General features: G+C 34.9%; 1 protein-coding gene across 1 annotated transcript; it reads left to right on the forward strand.

Annotated features, from left to right (window-relative positions):
• The first annotated feature begins 10994 nt into the window (after positions 1-10994).
• LOC123542015 (mucin-2-like) lies at positions 10995-20896 on the forward strand. Its single transcript, XM_053531295.1, has 8 exons — positions 10995-11021; positions 11546-11671; positions 13182-13305; positions 14249-14446; positions 17251-17358; positions 17480-18766; positions 19724-19813; positions 20763-20896. Exons 1-8 carry the CDS (start codon positions 10995-10997, stop codon positions 20894-20896), a joined length of 2094 nt encoding a protein of 697 aa, XP_053387270.1.
• The last annotated feature ends 274 nt before the right edge of the window (positions 20897-21170 follow it).

Below are 21170 nucleotides of genomic sequence, written 5' to 3' on the forward strand. Positions count from 1 at the left end.
AGACTTTAGTCCCAGCACAATCATCTTAGACTGTGACTCAATGCAGACTTGGAGCGCCGGTATAAATTACAGTCTCCGGTACATACTGGATTAACTAAATTTGAACGAAAATATCTTAAATGTATATATTTTGTAACCATGGTGATACTAACCCTAACCTTTAGTCAGTATTTTATGCATATTGTACACTAAATGCATATTTTTGCCGTGCGCTACAATTGATAATCACTTTCGGTCATGCGCAGAAGACTGCCCCAAGTCTGCAATGAGTTACATCGATCATATTAAAGCTCAGCACCAAGAAAAGATGCTGCTTATACCACCTTTCACGTGTTTGGTATGGCGCAACTAGAGAGTTAATCCGCAACCTCCCGTACTCGTTGCTAGGCTACCGAGGCGTTAAGTATGGTTACCTGACAGCCATTATGACTGAGTTAGCATTAAACTATCGCATAACAAATGTAAAAATAAACCAAAAAGGCAAATAACAGAAATTCATCCTTGGACTGCAGTTGAACTGGAAGGAAAAACATTTTAATTGTACCGTTTTCAGTACTTATGCAGACTTATTTGAATTTATAAAGCGACTATCTAATATTCTTAATAAGTTTTTTATTCCATTATTCGGAACATGTTGTAACCAGCCACTGCAAGTATGAAAATATTTATAGAACATAACGCTTAGAAATAATGCTTACAAATAACTGAAACTGAAACTGATTAATTTGATTAAACGCCTATTTCTATACAATGACATATTCAATGGCGTTTAACATTAAAGATATAAATGATGAAATGTAAAAACTCACAAAAATTTAAAAATTAACACCTGCTGTTATCGCATATAAAACAATTATCAAAAAAGTTCAAAACAATGCCATGAATTCTCTAAAATACAGTGTCTTAAGATTTTCCCCCTGAAGTTGCTGCGCTTTTTCTTGCTACATCCCTGTTATCACTGTCCATAAAAAAGGTCTGACTCATTAGTATTCTTATCGCAAATATCAATCATTTATTCAGACACTAATGAATCTTAATTGTACAAAATTTAGAGCAATTAACAATGCATTATATTGCCGTTTTACTAATTATATGCCACATGAAGTAATTAATACTAAAGTTCACCTTAGAAGATAACCCCTATTTCTTTAGACACAGTCAACTTAACAATTAAACGCAGTCAACTTCGTAATATATACAGTCATACCTGCCCTTAGCAGCCATTCTAGAGAGCGACATAATCTGGCTACTTAAACAGGTGACCGCTCAGCCATGTTAACCTGTATATATTTGTAAACAATGTGAGAGGATAATTATCAGGCAGTGCATGCTCCCCACCCCATCCCATCCCCCTATTATCATTAAATATTTCCTTTTTTTATTGGATTGCATTGGATTACTAAAACATTACGCTAGATTAACAATCCAGATATAAATTTCACAGGTACGAAGCTATACATAACAGCGAAATAATATGTATTATAGTAATTGGATATTTCTATTACATTATATTTAACAAATAATCAAGGCCTTCGAGTGGTTTATCGTCTGATTTACAACGGTTCAGAGTTCTGATGTGTAGGAATTGAACCACGAGGGCGATAGCCAGAGTGGTTAAATACTGAAGCATCTGAACGATGAACCGTGGTAACTTAGATGATAAATCACAAGAAGGCCTTGATTGTTTAAATTCTGACATGCTAATTGATATATTTTAATAAAAAATATACTGGAATTCATTTAAACGAGGAGTAATGTATCAGACGTCATGCAGCAATATGACGTCATAATTGACGTCATAATGCTCTCGCGCGTTAACCGTTGTTTATCGCAGAATATATAGAGCTTGATTTTCTTCTTTGTTTAACTGGAAATCAAATCGAGCCATGTTAGAATAATAAATATCTTAACAAATTCTTCCGACTTTTGTGCACAGCTCCCCTGAGTAAGCATCATAGCGTGCATGCTTTTAAACATGCTTTTAAACAAATCAGTACGATATTCACGAGTTTGGTAAATGGTAATGTGTCAGACTATTATGAGGTAGATCTAGAGCGTTCGGCAAATAAGCTTTACAATATGCGCACTATTGTCACATACAAAAAATACATTTGAGAAAGCACGACGGCTTGAATATGTTTTGAAAACGTATCCGTAAATCTGTATGCATGCGCATATGTACCCTTAAGATTTAGATACAAAACCTCACATACGGTGTATAAAGACGAATATAATAATTATGTTTAGCGATTTTATAGGGGCATCGAGGACATATTTTACATTACTCGAAGCGCAAATTTTTATGTAATGATAAATGTAAAAAATCATAATGTTTGAGATGAATAAATTTTAATACTTCTTATTTTACTTTAAGATAAATCGGAAAAGATCTGACATTTTTATCCGCTCATAATGTTTTATGAATTAATGATGGATCGTTTTTTTGTTTGTTTGTTTTTGTCTTTCTTTCTTTTTTTATTCTTCTTACCACGTACATTAGTTTAGTTTATACTAATTCATTCTAGGTCGATTGTAAAACAAGTTCTACAACTTATATTAATCACTCTCGACACCTCATTCATGATGGAATCGATCGCCACGAGGGTATGAGAGGAGAGGCCAGTTTCCCTATTAATGCTGAGTGCCAAGCCTGGCAAGGGAGCTACTGGTACCATTTTTCACGTCTTACCACGTACGTTATCTATACAACATAAATAAATCACAAGCAATATACATGATATGTTTTCGAAAGCTTGGTTATGCAATAAAAATATTGAAATTTCTTGCAACGTAACGACAACGTTCAACGTTATTTTGATATGATATCATTCACTTACAATTTAGAGTACATAAATAAATTATGTGTACTTTTTTCTGATTAGTGAACGATCAATTTTAGACAAAAAACAACAACAAATACATACTACACAGCGTTGTTAATAAAATAAAATGATTTAAAAAAAACATATATCTACATGTTTATTCAATTCGATGAAAAAAGTATTTTAACCCACCGTATACCGCATGCACACATATCATAAAAGTGTAAAATGTTACAGACCGTCTTTTCTACCCTAAGGGTCATTTAAAAACGCAACTACCTACCAAGTTATTGTGTTCCGACGAAAAGATAAGACTTCGCTGTTTTCCTTTTTATTTAAAGTTATATTAGATCCAAATTTCACATTTGAAAACATCAAATGGGCGGAAACTTACGGTGCCCCTAAAGTGACATGTTACACACATTTTTTCCAATTAGGTAATGTGAGACTTTTTTTTATTTCGTTTAAACGAAAAAAAGTTATTTCGTTTAAACGAAATAAATTATTTCATTTAAACGAAATCATTTCGTTTAAACGAAATAACTTATTTCGTTATGATTTTATTACTGTTTGATATGACGTTATTACAATAACATTTTCAACATACATAATCAAAGGGCAAAGGGTCGGACAACAAGTTCTGACAACATTAGAGACTGTCTTTCCCACCAATTTATTTATTTCATTTTATTAATTACGGCTCGCAATGCTGCATACCTTATTATTATACGTATGAAGCGTATATTAACATACATGTAGATATTTGATTATTCTGTAGGAAATATAGATATAAAAAAGACCATTTTTATAATGAAAAATAATCATTTCTCCTATGATTTCATTATAAAAAAAAATCAATATGCTTTAACAGCCGTTATTCTAAACTTTATCTGGTTTTGTATAAGTTTTGATTTAGTCCATGTTATATAAGTCATTTTTATATTTAATGCACATAGTCGTAAACAAGTTCAAAATCTAAAAATGTAAAAGAATATGCTTATTATATAAAACTTCCACCCAGGCAAGGAAATTAACCCCAAAGTTTCGCGAAATAATATCGCGGCACTCGAAATGACCTATTAATTGTTTATTGCAGACTCTGAGTCCCGGCAAGTAGCCTTAAAAGCCGCTATAAATTTTCATGTTACCTGTATAGATTCGACTCGGATTTCCGTCAAGTACAAATGTAATTACACAAAGTGACTTGGCGAAATTCCGCCAAAGTAATAACACTACAATTGTTGTTACTTCGAATCAGAATTATGCAGTACTCGGGGGAATTCCTCGGTATGCAATATTTTCCTTTCGAGGAAAAATGTAAAGTGGGTTTTCCGCGTGAGCTGATCTGCCTTTTCATAACCTCCATTATCCGAAAAGCTCTTTAAACTGATCGATTTATTTGGTCCCAATATTTTTATTCATTTTGTATTGTCCCTTGTAATCCGAAACCTCTCTAGTTCGAATACCAAACAAACTTTTGAGATTTTTTTAACATCGAATTACTTTAAAGTTTACCTCTTTAATCCGAACCTTAGTCATGATTATCAATCATTCTTACATTAATCTTGCTCATTTTTGACAATTTTGAGTCTTTTACAATTTTAATTATTGCTCTTTAAAAATATGTCTGTATACCGCGATGCCATGGCGATAGATAAAATGCCTTGTGTGATCAAAATGGGAAAAAAAGTAATTAGATAAAAAGTATTAGATATGCAAGGTAGATTTAATGAATAAATTACAGCTTATGAACATACTTCATCAAATTTTGGTCAAGTGATGGATTAGTTCAAAACCTTGCCATCTAATCATTTAAACTTATTTACTTTCACTGAGATCTTTATACATGTTAGATATTTTAACTGGGTATTTTTTTAGGAATTTGGCTATAGACTTGCATCGACAATCAAATATTTTGGCGAAAATAATAGGAAACTATTTTCCTTTGCCCTCGGTTGAGATCGAAAATCAATTAATTAAAAAGTCACAAATTAATTGAAACTTGCCTTGTGGTTCATATTCTTGAAATGTACCATCAAATGCACAGGTATAGATAGAAATTTTATTAAAAAAGCAAATGATATTCTCAGCTTCTTGAATACTTGCATAAGAAAGGCGCGACATGGCATCTAAAATGCCAAAAAATATATATATTTCTAATACGGATCTAACTCTATGTAATGGGTCTCTTTGTTCCGTAAATTAATTTCTAATAGAATAAACGGAACGTGAAACATGTCAAAATGTTGGTTGAATGTGATCAACCCTTTTAAACATGAATAAGACGTTTCTCACAACCAATATAAATCATGCTCATTGACTGATCTCTGTCCCACCTTTAGGGTTTATGACACGTTAGGGGTTATGACAGCGAATAAGATGTCGCCTGAGGTCAAGCTATGTCTATCAATGAAATTATGTAGAAAATGATAACAATAAAGGGAACGAAGAGTTCACCTGCCAAATAGATGAACACAGTGCCGTCATGATGGTGTTATAGAACGATAACAGGCACACCGTTTTAATAGTTCATCAATAAATAGTGGCAAAATATTTATCAATTTTTTTCTGCTTAGTTTTTAAACTATCTTAAAACTTTGAAAGTGCAAGTAAAATCAGTTGAACGCGTAAAATATTATTCAAGATGTATAGCAAGTTTATTGAAGTAATACATTATTATTAATCATTATTACAGGTTCCATATTTATAAGAGACAGAGATGGATATGCTTATATGTTTATCTATTTTACTGTTAAGTTCACGTAAGTATATTTTTAACTTCAGATATATTTTAATCAACCACCATTATCTCGCCGATATATCCTCTGTTACAAATATATACTTTGTCCGTCCGTCTTAATTTATGTCGTGCATATCTCAAAAAGTATTTGACCCAGAGTTATCCAACCTCATGCATTGTCATTCAGCATGTGAGGCTAAAAACGATTGTGGCGCTTATGACCTGGGATTATGACACATTATATAATATATGAAGGTGTGCACCTAGTGTTTTGTTTAAGATTTCACTCATAAAACATTAAGAGGGTTGTTATATAGCATGTGAAGTTGTGCACCTGGTACTCTGTCTGGGATGTCAGTTAGACAGACCAGAGTTATGGTCCTTAACTTAATGAAAAATACGCATTAAGTGCTTAAGAATCCTAAAAAGTGTTTGGAGTTATGAAACCAAGCAGGAATATAATTTTAATGTGAATTTATGCACCTAAGTTTAAAATTGGAATTCAAACTGCAAGACCAAAGTTATGGCCCTTAACTTATAACAAAGCAATGCATTTAACGCAAAAATGTTTGTTTCCCATGTATCTCAAAACGTATTTGACCTAGAGTCATAAACGACTGCATACAGTGAAGTTGTGCACATATTTTGTTTGTGATATCAATCCACCAGATCAGAGTGCTTAAAAATTTATTTTGCATATATCTTGTAAAAAAATCACATAGAGTCAAAGAGCCATGTACAGTGACAAGAAGCGGGGCACCAGTGTCCTATGGACACACATCAAGATGACTGACTTCAGTGGTATTCAAGAATATAGTTATTTTACTAATTTAATGCGCAAGTGTTTACACGGTTAACAAGTAATCCGTATTTCAAGGTCATATCGAAGAGTTCAATTGGACAGATTTTTTCAGCACTTCAATATCAGTCCTTGGTTACGGTTCTGAAAACGCATTATTGTTATCAGTTGGCCCGTAATGACAATCGGCAATTTCCGTGTAACTTCGTTTCGGCACTCTTCGGGTATAAATAAATTTCAACCGTAATAACCGGAGAAAGTCGAAATCACATACGGAGAAAACGTAATCGGACGGACAATACCGATTGTCGTAATGAGTCCACTAACTTAAGTTTTAGTCGTATTTATCAATCATTTTTTAAAAACATATGAAACATTTTTATCATAAATATGTTTTATTCTTATGAAATGGAACGGAATGCAGTGCAAATAATAGCGGTCGAATTCGCCTGGTTCAAACTAGTTTTCCAGGTAAAAATAAGCATGACCTGTAACTGTAAGAGTTGATATTTTCTAGTTTTTCTTGATGTATATTTATAGTTATATTTATCTGCTGCAGTTTATTTGATAAAATCTAATGTTTTCTAAAGCTTATTAAACCAATGATTTGTCAAGATCATGATGTAATTATCCATAAAACATTTTTTTTCACATTAGAGACGTACGCAGATCGATACAGGAGGCAATTTGGTAGTAACTGCCCGCCATTCAACTTCATGTGTCCGTGTCCTAAATATAGTAACGGATGTTACGTTTGTCCGTCATCGTGTTCCTCAGGTAAGTGTTACTGATTTTATCAATTATCTCAACAGTCCCAACAGCTTTTTAAGTGCCGGGTAGAGGCTGTAAAATATGTCCCTGTACTTTGATTCGGTGTTGAAATTTCACAGGCATAGGAGTAGGGGGTTGGCAGTGGGCCGGCCCATCAAACTATGACTGAGGAGGGGGCAGTATTTGTTTTGACAATTCCCCCACACACAACTTTTGAGGGTTTCAAGTAATGTCTTTTTTTAATAAGGAGATAATTTTTTCTTATTGTCCAAGAATATTTTCAGGGAAAAATTTGTAGGTGTACCTGGTCAGTCCCTCACTGCCCTGCACCCCTGCCCTCCCCCCCCCCAACATACACACATCCTCCCCCCTCTCCGCCGCGCCTCTCCTCCTGTAACTTTAAGACCTCTCCTATGCCAGTGTATTTTATGATCCTTATAACAGAAGTCCGATTAAGCGATAGGGGGTTGGGCATGAGGGGTGTTGCAAATTTCATTACATCTCAAGAACAGTCGCCATCAAACCGAGTCAGCTATAATTTTGTTTGAGGTTGCATTCTGTGCTTACAATGGATCTTCGTTACATGTATATAAATCTATTTATAGCATTGTACAATGATAAAAACTGAAAAAAGCATGTTATATCACAAGTTTTTTTTTTTAAATCTGCTCGGATTCTTTCTACAGTCTATGAAATGAATTATCAGAAGATATATACTATCGCTTCAGTCAACGAAATCATACGCCGATAGAAGAAAACTTACGTTAGGGCCCTGCGACCAGCAAAGATCTAGATCACTGCACATCCATAATTTTCGTTTATCAATTTCAGCACTTGTTTGCAACAGATAAGCAAACGGTATGGACCCAGATCAGACTGCATGGCTGTACAGGCTGATCTGGATTAACACTAGTCATGCAGGTCGCAAAACCGAAACCTTAGTTTTTATAAAAACGGTGCTTAAATAGGCTCAACGGGACATATTGTCGTTTTTTTTTCAGGAATGGTTTTAACAAGACAATAATGTACGTTTTAATCTATGCAATTCATGAATATAAAATAGAAAATAAAAATGTCAATTATTCGTCACCAGGACCAGATAGTGGAACCCCTCAAACCGGCTTTTTCACTCTAGCACCATCTGGCTCGTCATCTACTTCTAGTTCATCTACTTCTAGTTCATCTACGTCAAGTACAAAGGCTAACTTAGGTAACCCAATTTTTATTTCATTATATACTTATCAAAAGTTCTAACTAGACCTCTAACATGTTCAACCATAGATTTCGCATATGTGCATAAAAGAAATTGAAAACTTACACACATGGTCTTTGTTCATCCAGAATCATGCGTTTCAATCTTCAGTATAATTCATTAAGAAATTAAGTACATTGTATTTGCAGTTTTAGACACGATTACTGTCAGATTCAGAATTAACAAAAAGTCAGTGTTTAATGCACGCCAATGTGAACGATTAAAACTCGTAATTTAGAAAGTTGGAACAGTTCATTATAAATGTTAGAATAATTTGTATATTTGATATATCGATAACGTAACACATAAGCACAGATAGTGCTTGACTCCCTTTTTTGCAATCATTGTATCATTATTCTTGAATTGCTGTCAATAATAGGATTTGGGTCATTTGTGTCTGATTTTGGTTCATTATGTTGATAGCTGGATCCCAGCATCACACATTATGTCATAAACAATAGTTAAAGGGAACCAGATATTTGTTAGAGCAAGTACTCGTTGTAAAATACTATGTATGAATTTGGACCAATCAGATACAAGTTCTATAAATAGCACCAATCAAAGCTTACGTCTGTTAAAGTATAAATAGGTAGATGGATGACAGAGAGATCATTCTGTATCCAGCAATTAAAGAAGACACATCGAGGATTCAACTAATACTAATAATAACCAGTACATTGATAAGGAAGTTATTGCAACTACACTGTCAGGGCGGATAAATTATTAAAAAGAAGACGTTTGAAGTTCATAGACTTACGAAGAGTTGCAGAATTTCAACAAGGTTTCGAGCTATAGGGTCAGCGCATAGGAGTTTTACCTTAAGGGTAGTTGAATGCTATAGACGATAGCAATTAAAGGCTGAGCATCGGAAAGCTGAGACAGAGACCCAAAGTTCGGTAATCTACTGAGATAGTAGGAGAGTTCCAGCTTATAGACCAGGTTCAGCGTTGTTGGCGAAGTACAGCCAAGGCATCGGGGTTATTTCTATATGATAGTTAAATGCTACATGTGATAGCATATAAGCGCTGAGCATCCAGGAGTCGGGGCAAGCATATAGAGTTGCAGCTTTAATTAAGAGGACATAGGCTGAGCATATATGCGATAGGACTCGTACGTTGTTGTTCAAAGACATTGTCTGACGGGAACTTCGACAAAAAGACCAGTCAAGCATAGTGTCTCCAGCCTATAGGTGTTTGAGCTGATTTTGAGTTGAAGGTTGATAGTTTAAATATTAAGTGATTTTGCCTGATCCTGAAATTAACTAGCTCTTATTTGGAATCATTTACGAAACATTGGAACACGAATAATTTAGGCAAGGTAGCCAGAGGAAAATTTATGTACGAGATATTTGGTCTCACTAGCTATACGTTTTAAAAAGAACATTATATATCGTTTGTCAGCTAGTCTATGATATAGTCACCTTAGCGATTGGACCCATTTCATTGTTCAAGGTACTAAAGGCGTAGGCACTTCCCTGGGTCATATAAATCATATCCTGACAATAAATATGACTTTATTGTGTTTACGTAATATCTATGACAGTTAAAAACAAACAAATACAGTGAACACATCACTAAAAACATAATTTAAGTCCGCCCACTTAGCTCAATATGGAGAGCGTTGGCCTACGGAACGCGGGGTCGCGAGTTCGATCCACGGGCGGGGCGTATGTTCTCGGTGACGATTTGATAGAAGACATTATGTCTGAAATCATTCTTGTGGGGAAATTGGCAGTTACTTTCGGAGAGCAGGTTTGTACTTGTACAGAATCCAGGAACACTGGTTAGATTACTGCCCGCCGTTACGAGACTGAAATACTGTTGAAAAACGGCGTTAAATCCAACGCAAACAAACAAACAAAAGAAATAATATATCAATTTAAGTTCAGACACGCAAAGTCAAACTTGTAATTACAGTAAAATCACTGGTTCAGTGTCTTGTTTTACAAAACTCAACATATCTTACCAAACGTGTTGTAACTTTATATAGGTATACCAATAAACTATTTGAAGGTCAACACCCGACCATGTACCTTTTCAAATGAACTGCCGAAAAGTTTACATTTTGCGAATTTTAAATTTCACATTTGATTGACTTCAGCGGTGTTTAAGAATATCTGACGCATCAATTTGAAGCGCAAGTAATAACATAATAAAAATGTAATCCGTGTGATCAACAATTTCTTTCGTGTTTTCAAGGTCATATTGCAGTGTTCAGTTTGACAGAAGCATTTCAAAGCACTTTAATTTAGTACTTTGGTTGTGGTTATAAAACGCCTTTTTAAAGGCGCATCGTTCATAGTGATCAATTTCGCAGGTTAATGCGAGTTCAATTTAGTTTTGTAGGTACAATTATGCATGACTTCTAAGAGTTGGTGTTGTCTAGTTTTACTTAATATGTTTTGATATACATGTTTCTTTAATATGAAGTAGAGAAAAAAAATAAATAATTAGAGCATACATAGATCTACTACTTTTTTCATAAAGGAATATAATTTCACCGAAAAAGTATAACTCAAGTGCAATAACAATATCTTTTTTTCTTTACAAATTTCAGTGTGTCCATCTCTAGCAAACAATTGTCCACAATTCATGATTAAATTAGACGCAAATGACTGCCCATACTGTTCAAACTCAGGTATAGTATGCCATGATATATTGTATATTATAAGAATGTTTGCTCACTATCTACCTTAGAAGTTTAAGTAATAAGCTGATTTGTATTCATTTGAAGTGCTATGTGACTGCTAGAAACATTATAGCTAATTCTAATGTTTAATATTCTGTTCATTTAATTTAGTATTATACTGATATCACACAGTCCCATTTAGATGTTTTTTAACGTTTCAGTAATCACTGTATTTCTTAACCCTTAGCCTGCTGGCGCGATTGGTTTTGCCTTTGCGACCAGTGCAGACCAAGATCAGCCTGCACATCCGTGCAGTCTGATCATGGTCTACACTGTTCGCTATTCAGTCAGTAAATTTTTAGTAAACACCCCTTCAAATGATAAATGGTACTGCCCAAATTGGAAGATGGACCAGTCCATTGTAGAAATTTAGCAGGCTAAGGGTTAATGACGTAAGATCTGCATGTGATGTTTTATAATTATTTTCGATCCACACTCAAATTATTTCCTGCTATATTATTTCTTAAATACAGGTGGTCCTCAGAGCAACAATATTGCAGGCGCTGCCAGTCAAACGAACTGTCCACCAAAGGATCCTAACATTCCTTGGAGTAAATGTCACATCGACAGACAAGGATGTATACTATGTGAAGGACAAAGTAAGCAATGATAAATTCTAATAATTGAAAATACATTAACTGCCTCTTTTGGGTATCATTAAACTGTGATCAGTTAAGTGTTACGCTGTAACAATTATATGTCTGGTTCTGTGTCTTGTTTTTACAAAACTTAATATATCTTACCAAACGTGTTGTTAATTAGTTACTGACACAGCTTTATATAGGTATATCAATAAATCATTAGGAATTCATGAAAGTTTATCAAACCCGACCATGTACCTTGTTCAAATGAACTGCCAAAATGTTTAATTTTTGAGAATTTTGAATTTCCCATATATGAGAATTAAAGCTTTTAATCCATTCATAAACTCATTTCATAAAATAAAATTTGACCCGCAATGAACTTTATTTTGAATTTGAATGAAATATATATTTTACTAGAGTCTACAATTTTATCCTAATGAGGACCAGAGTTTTGGAAATGCACATTAAGTCCTTAAAAAGTTTATGTTGCATATATCTTAAAATTGATTCAAAGTCATGAATCCGTGCCGTATATTACTTAGCATGCGGATATGTAAACCGACCTTTTCTATTGTTTCACTCTGCAGGCCTCAGTTATGGCCCTTGACATACTCAAAACAGTTCATTTAAGGCATAAGTGTTTGTGCCCCGTGTATCTCAAAAAGTATTTGACCTGTAGACATAAAGGATTGTACATAGCATAAAAAGTTGTGTTCCGGTATTCTGTTTGGGATTTCATTCCGCTACACCAGAGTTATGGTCATTGACTTACTAACAGTCTAATTACGCATGCATTGCTCAAAAGTTTATTTTGCTTATATCTTGACATTTTTTTACCTAGAGTTATGGATCTACGTTTAGGTACAGTAGGGGACACCAGTGTCCTATAGTCTCGCATCAAGTTGATTAACTTCAGCGGTATTTAAGAATAAATGACGCACCAATTTGAAGCGCAAATATTAACATAGTAAATATGTAATCTGTGTGATCAACATATTCTTTCGTGTTTTCAAAGTCATATTGTAGAGTTCAATTTGACAGATATTATGTTCTAGAATGTTTTTCTGCATTTTTTGGCTTTACTCTAATAATCGTCAATTTCGCCCGGTTAATGTGAGTTTAATTTCGTTTTGTAGGTAAAATTATGCATGACTACTAAGAGTTCATGTTTTCTAGTTTTTCTTAATGTGTATTGATATTTATATTTAGTTTACTTGATAATATCTCCTGTATCCTTATACTTATTAAACAATGATTTTTCATGATGTAATTATCCAAAAAACATGTTTTTCACATTAGAGACGTACGCAGATCGATACAGGAGGCAATTTGGTAGTAACTGTCCTCCTTTCAACTTCATGTGTCCGTGTCCTAGATATAGTAACGGATGTTACATCTGCCCGTCATCGTGTTCCTCAGGTAAATTTTACAAATTTTAATAACTATCCCAACAGCTTTAAATGCCGTGTAGTGGCTGTATAAATATCTCCCTTTACTTTACTGGGATTCAGTTCTGATATTTCAGAGGCGTAGGAGCAGGGGGCAGTTGGGCAGAACCCCTCAAACTGTGAGAGTGAGGAGGCAGCATATGCTTGAAGTGATGTATTTTGTTAATAAGGAGAAGAACATGTTGTCCAAAATAATTTCAGGTAAAATACTGGTAGGTGTTGCTTGTCGGTCCCTCATTGCTCTCACTCCCCACAACTTTGAGATTGCTCCTATGCCAGTGGATTTTATGGTCCTTTAGGACGAAGGAGTCTATTCAATTTTAATATAATAGAATTCCAATTAAGCTATAGGGGGTTGGGCATTACGGGTGCTGTAAATTTCATTACCTCTCACGACCAGACCCCCATCAAACCGAGTCTGCTATTAGGTTGCATTCTATGCTTCCAAAGGGTCTCCATTACATGTATATAAAGTTATTTAAAACATTGTACAATGAGATAAACTGAAAAAAGCATGTTGTCACAAGTTCTCTTTTATGCAGCTGTGACTCTTTCTGCAGCCAATAAAATGAATTATCAAAGAGCTATAATATCTATTAAATCAACAATTTTGAGCGCCGCTATGAGAAAACGTACGTTAGGGCTTTGCGACCAACAAAGGTGTCTTTACATTACGTTATCCCAACATACATACTGTTCGTTCATATAGTTCAGCACTTGTATGCAAAAGATAAGTGAACAGTATGGATCAATCATGATCTGGATTCACACTAGTCGTAAAACCCTAACTTACAAAGAGGTGCTCAAATAGGCTATAACAGGATATATTGTCGTTTTTCAAGAATGGTTTTAACAATGCAATAATGTTAGTTTAATCTATACAAATCACAAGAATGGTGCAAGAGAAACTTTGTCCTCTATAGAAAACAGAATGTCTGGAGATTATGAATAGAAAATAGAAAATACAAATGAAACCGAGTTATTTTAATCACGTTCAAAACTGATAAAATTGAATAGTCTGATAAGGTTTTTTATAGAATCGTTTTAACTTGATTTATAATGATAGAAAATTAATTAGGTTTTTTTTTTTTGCTGCACAACTACTGCAAAATTTTTATTTTTCGCATAAAAAATATCTTTGAAGGATCTTCGGGGACAAATAATTTCGGCAGTTTTGTCCCAGGAGGACTAGGTGGAGGAATGTCTGTAGGACAGTCCACGGGATCAGGTTCGTCATCAGGAACAGCTAATGGCACACCTCAAACTGGCTCTGCCACTCCAGCACCATCTAGCTTGTCATCTAACGGAAGTTCATCCGCGTCAAATACAAAGGCTGACTTAGGTAACCCAATTATCATTTTTATATACTTATCCAAAGTTCTAATTAGACCCCACCCATTTTCCAACCATAACTTCCTCATATATGCATAAAAGAAATTGAAAACTGCTACGAATGTTCTTTTTTCACCAAGAATCATGCTTTTTAATCTTAGATACGAGTATTATTCGTTAAGAAATTAAATATTGTATTTGAAGTTTTGAGCAATGTTACTGTCAGATTTAAAACTCACAAAAAGTCATCTTTTAAGGAGCACCATTTTGAATGCTTAAAACCTGCAATTTAGAAAATTGAAACAGTTCAAAATGATTTTCTTATGTTTACGTAATATCTATTTCCGTTGAAAACAAACACATACAGTAAAAACATCACTATAGAAATGATACGTCGATTTAAGTTCAGACACGCAACGTCAAACAGGCAATTACAGTAAAATGACTGGTTCTGTGTCTGGTTTAAAAATTTACAAAACCCGACGTGTTGTTAACTTACAGACACAGCTAATATAGGAATATAAATTAATTATTTGGAAATCAAAAATGTTTTTTTTTTAACCCAATCATGCGCCTTATTCAAATAACCTGCCGAAATGTTTGCTTTTTGTGAATTTTTAAGCTCACATTAATGCGAATAAAAGCTGCAAATCCACACTTAAACCAATCTGACTGAAGTACTTGATCTTCTAAACGAAGATCTGAGAACGACCCATTCACATACGTCTTCTGTATATTTTGGATTTCCAGTATTGCTATTTTTATTTTAACTAATGAAACGACTTGTTAGAATGTCAAAGAGTAAGAAAATTGTGCAGTTATTCCAGGGCTCGAACTCGGGACCCCTCGATTACTAAGCAAGTGGCCTACCGACTGAGCTAACCGGCTATCTGACACATTCCGACATAAGAATTGTAAATATCAAAAGTCAAGGCTACAGGCAGATTTGCTAAATTTTGTAAGTTAAACTCTGATTGGCTAGCGAAAGGGTCGCCAGAACGAGGCTATGAATAGGTCGTTCTCAGATCCTATGCGTAGCGTAATAGGAGATGTACTTTAGTCAGATTGCACTTAAACCTATTTGATTGAAATAAAATTCGATCCGCGAGTAAACTTTATTTTGGATTTGAATGATATATATTTATTTTTTACTCAAATCCACAATTTTATCATAATGGTTACACTACTTTTGATACTTCAAATGTAAATAAGTTATAAAAGAATTTTAAAAAGTTATTAAAATATTATGAATCCGTAACGTCCCTTTCCAAAACGACAGGGAGCCTTTCCAACAAAAGATGACGTGTGTTGACTTTTCCCTAATTTATGACCTTTTAGGTCTTCTTTATCAGATAGAGCAGGCACCATGAAAAATTTAGCTTATATTATACATTTTCAAAAAAAATATCTTTTTTCGACTTACAGTCGAGGATGACGAAATATGTTATTAATAATATTAAATGAGAGAAAAAATCTTAAATGAAGTTGTAATCTTTCGAAGAATCAAACACCTGTCGTCTTTAAAACCTTACTATTCATATTATGTTCTATCATAGAAATTTGAAGAAATAATTAGAGCATACATAGATCTACTACTTTTTTCATAAGGGAATATAATTTCACCAAAAAAAAGTATAAATTAAGTGTAATAACAATATCTTTTTTTTTCACAAATTTTAGTGTGTCCATCTCTAGCAAACAATTGTCCACAATTCATGATTAAATTAGACGCAAATGACTGCCCTTACTGTTCAAACTCAGGTATAGTATGCTATGATATATTGTATATTTTAAAAATGTCTGCTCACTATGTAGCTAAGAATTTTCAGTATTAAGCTCATATTCATTCATTTGAAGTGCTATGTGACTGCACAAAACATTATAGCTAATTCTAGTTCATTTAATCTAGTGTATTGATACCTTACAGTTCCGTTTAGATGGCTTTATTAACGTTTCATTAAACACTATATTTCTTAATGACGTAAGATTTGAATGTGATGTTTTATAATTATTTTCGATCCACATTCAAATGATTACCTGCTAAGGGTATGTGAATATAAAATTGTTAAATAAAATTTCGTTAATCCAATGATTTCGTACAGCGTTTTTATTTCTTACCTACATAACGGGGAAAGATAGGGGGAACAGATTATCCACACGTGCATATTGACGTCACAATCTTACGTCATATTATGGTGTCATAGTATGTAAATGATACTTAATTTACAGTCTCTGTAAAGATTGCAATAATATTAAAGTAAGCAAGAAATATGACCTAACAAGTCTGTCAAAGTTAAGCAGGGATAACGTAGATAAAAAAACTCGCTATGTTTAGCTTATCCATTCCCGTATGTCCCTTGGGTTTAGTACAACCCTGTCTTACGCAGGCAGACAAATAAGATCCTTATAATCCCCTCGGGCCGTCTTATGAACCATCGGACTTTATCCATGGGCAAATCATAACAACCGTTGGACAAACAAGCATCTTGTATTCTGGGCCATCGAACGGGATTACAAGGATCCTATATGACCGCCTGTGTAATGCAGGATTTTCCTAAACCCGAGGGGCAGCCTATGATCATTTTTCTTGCCCCCTATCATTGACATTAATGCAGTATTTTCAAAGAAGGTGTCAATTAAAAATCGCTCATGCACTGTGAAATCATATGACGTCAAATTATGATGTCAGTATGCGCACGTGTAGCTTATCTTTTTCTTTAGGGAAAAGATGAGATGATCTCCTTTCCGGGTTATCTTGTCGTTCCCCCGCTAGGTTGGCACGAATAATATGACTATCATATTTCTTAAATACAGGAGGCCCTCAGAGCAACAATATTGCAGGCGCTGCCAGTCATATGAACAACTGTCCACCAAAGGATCCTAACATTCCTTGGAGTAAATGTCACATCGACAGACAAGGATGTATACTATGTGAAGGGCAAAGTAAGCACTGATTATTTATGCCTCTTTTCAATATCATTACACAGTGAGTAGCTATCCTTAACACTATAGCAATTACAGCGATCTTAATCATTTGTTTTAGTTAAATCAACAACAAGACCTACCACACCATCCACAACTACTCCAAAAAGTACCCTTACAACGACAACAACTGTGAAATCCACAACTCAACCAACAACGCCGACAACAACTGTGAAATCCACAACACAACCGACAACGCCGACAACAACTGTGAAATCCACAACACAACAAACAATGCCGACAACAACTGTGAAATCCACAACACCACCGACAACGCCGGCAACAACTGTGAAATCCACAACACAACCGACAACGCCGACAACAACTGTAAAATCCACAACACAACCGACAATGCCAACAACAACTGTGAAATCCACAACACAACCGACAATGCCAACAACAACTGTGAAATCCACAACACAACCGACAACGCCGACAACAACTGTGAGATCAACAACACAACCGACAACGCCGACAACAACTGTGAAATCCACAACACAACCGACAACGCCGGCAACAACTGTGAAATCCACAACACAAGCAACAACGCCGACAACAGCTGTGAAATCCACAACACAACCAACAACGCCGACAACAGCTGTGAAATCCACAACACAACCGACAATGCCGACAACAACTGTGAAATCCACAACACAACCGACAACGCCGACAACAACTGTGAAATCCACAACACAACCGACAACGCCGACAACAGCTGTGAAATCTACAACACAACCGACAACACCGACAACAACTGTGGAATCCACAACACAACCAACAACGCCAACAACAACTGTGAAATCCACAACACAACCGACAACATCGACCACAACTGTGAAATCCACAACACAACCAACAACGCCAGCAACAACTGTGAAATCCACAACACAACCGACAATGCCAACTACAACTGTGAAATCCACAACACAACCAACAACGCAACAAACAACACCAATAACAAGCATTATAAAGTCTACACAACAAACGACTTCAAAAACATCTGTGCAAACACCACCTACATTGCCACCTACTTCTACGTTAATGTCGACAATAATCCCAAAAGCAACAGTGTTTTCAACAACACGGGCTACTACAACACCTAAACCGCCTCCACCAATAGCAGTAATGTCTTCTACAGTTCAAAAAATAGCAACGTCAGTTACACAATCTGCAACAACAACTGTGAAACCTGTAATAACTACAACCACACCGAAGACTACTATACCAACTTCAACTACAACTACTTTGAAACCTACAACAACTACAAAGCCTGCAACAACAACCATCACAACTACTCAAAAACCCACAACTACGCTTAAACAGACCAGTACAACCACTGCATTCAATGGTAAGGGCACAAGTCTTCTGATGTTTTTATCGCTTATTATCTTCTATAAAGTTCACAACTAGGTTTTTAAAGCCATATGTGCCAATAAACATTGTAAAGGAAAACGTGTTAAAAGTCACGTCTTACACATTTCAATATAACTACAGATCTGAATGTATTTGTTCACAAATTTCTTCATTAACCCCATTAAATAAAGAGTATTTAGCCAGGGTCTGAATCAAAACTGCAACCACGCAGCAACAGAACGTAGCTCAGAAATCTGTTTAAGATATAACACAACCGGCGTTTACTTTGGCGGTTTATTACGGAATATTAAGGACTGTTGTATTGTTGAAGAAATACTGTTCTATAATGAAATTGATTCAAAACGCCTATTAAAAAGGTGCCTAGCAACAATAAATCCTACAACTCTTCAAATAGTGTTATTTTCATTCCCTGCTCGACTATTCTACTAATATTCATGAGTGATATAGCATCACACGCTGGACTACTATAACCCAGCTGACGTTCTGACAACAATATTTTGCCAAAAGCTAATTCGTTTGTTCCTCTGTGACGACGTGATAAAAGACATTTTGTCTGAAATAATTCGTCCTCCACCTGTACTCGGACCGAATCCAGGAACACTAGCTAGGTTAACTGCTTGCCGTTACATAAACTGTTAAAATACGGCATTAAACCTAAAACAAACAAAACAACAAACAAACATATGCGTTCTGTCACCTATTTCATGTTCCAACAGATCGATCAAAAAGACATCGTTTATGCGCAACATTTTCAAACATGTCCCGTTATATAAAGAAGGTAATTACGAGCGCCTTAATTTGCATATATTTTTTTCAGATCTATGTGTTCTATCAAATTCAGTAAAGTTTTAAGTTTATTTTTTGCTTTTCCAAACTACTCAGATGACTGAAGGCAAAAACTATTCCTCTTCATTTATACTTTATATTTAAGGTATATGTCCACCCTTTCCGGATAGCTGTCCCTCGGCACCTGGATGCGCTACCTTAGATGTAAACTTTTGTCCAAAATGTAACTGCGGAGGTAAAACTGAAAATCGTTTATTTTTTCAACCATTTTATCAAAGTATATACATGTAGGTTTCTTCATCTCAATGCAACCTTTATTCCAGCCCATCTTGACAGATAGAATTTGTCTTAAAAACATAGAAAAATGACAGACGCTTTCAATTTATTTATTTTGTTGGGTTTAACATTGCACCAACACAGTTATAGGTCATATGGCGACTTTCCAGCTTTGATGATGGAGGAAGACCCCAGGTGCCCCTCCGTGCATATTTTATCACGAGCGGGCACCTGGGTAGAACCACCGACCTTCCGTAAGCCAGCTAGATGGCTTTCTCACATGAATAATTCAACGCCCTGAGTGAGGCTCGAAGCCACTTCGATGGGGGGCAAGTGGTTTGAAGTCGGCGACCTTAACCACTCAGTCACGGAGGTCCCTTTGACGCTTTCAAATCTCATGGAGTGTTTTTATACCTTGTTTTCTGTGCGAGCAACTGCAAATGCATTGTCAAGCTGAGAACCAGCTATTTCAATATATTAACCAAAAGAGACTCATTCTAATGAAAGCTGTTTTTGTTGATGGTATACCAGAATATAATCATCAAAGATCTTTCAGTCTAAATTATACAAACATCAGTACGATTAGTTTACTAGTAGGTTTAAATTGAAAAGACTTGTAATTAATGCATTTCATGTAATGTGTCCTTCGATGATGAAGTATAAAAATTAGTCATCAATAATAATAATAATATTGTTCGAGGTGAGAGATATGCAATGAACTATAAACAACATTCAAGGTCAGTCTTGACTTCAAACAACTTTCTAAAAAAAATATAAGTGCAAACAATCATTATTTATTCACTTTATAACGATTCTATGACAACAACAAACAGTCGTCCATTATTTTTTCACTTTAAATGGATTTTATGAAACTAACATAAGTTGTTATAATTACTGTTCAATTTCAGCGGATTTTACGACAACTACCGCGAAGTTTACCGGATGTCAGCAACAGCAATGTCTGCTTGACTGTGGAAATCCACCAAAATATAAGAAAGATCAACATGGATGTGACGTCTGTCTCTGTGACTTTGGGCGATAGATAAATATTTATCTACACTAATGCAAAAATATATTTCAAAACCTTTGTTTACTTGAATGATTACAAACAAACCAGAACTACTCAGAACAACCTGGGCAACTTCATTTCAACATTACAGTACACTGTTTGAAGTATACAATTGCTCATGATTATATCTATGTTCTTTTATTTAAATTCTGAAAATTTCTGAATCCATTGTGATAGTCACAGTCAGTTAATAAAAGTTTCCTCCGTGCACATTTTTCATATGATTTAACCTGATAAAATACAAAAT

The sequence above is a fragment of the Mercenaria mercenaria genome, chromosome 19 (assembly GCF_021730395.1).
Source record: "Mercenaria mercenaria strain notata chromosome 19, MADL_Memer_1, whole genome shotgun sequence".
In the NCBI taxonomy this organism is placed as follows: domain Eukaryota; kingdom Metazoa; phylum Mollusca; class Bivalvia; order Venerida; family Veneridae; genus Mercenaria; species Mercenaria mercenaria.

Excerpts from the sequence above, each read along its gene's own strand:
- LOC123542015 (XM_053531295.1), top strand. The coding sequence starts at position 10,995 with ATGACTGCCCATACTGTTCAAACTCAG. Across the intron at positions 11,022-11,545 it reads CCCATACTGTTCAAACTCAG|GTGGTCCTCAGAGCAACAAT; the intron begins GTATAGTATGCC and ends TCTTAAATACAG. Across the intron at positions 19,814-20,762 it reads TCCAAAATGTAACTGCGGAG|CGGATTTTACGACAACTACC; the intron begins GTAAAACTGAAA and ends GTTCAATTTCAG.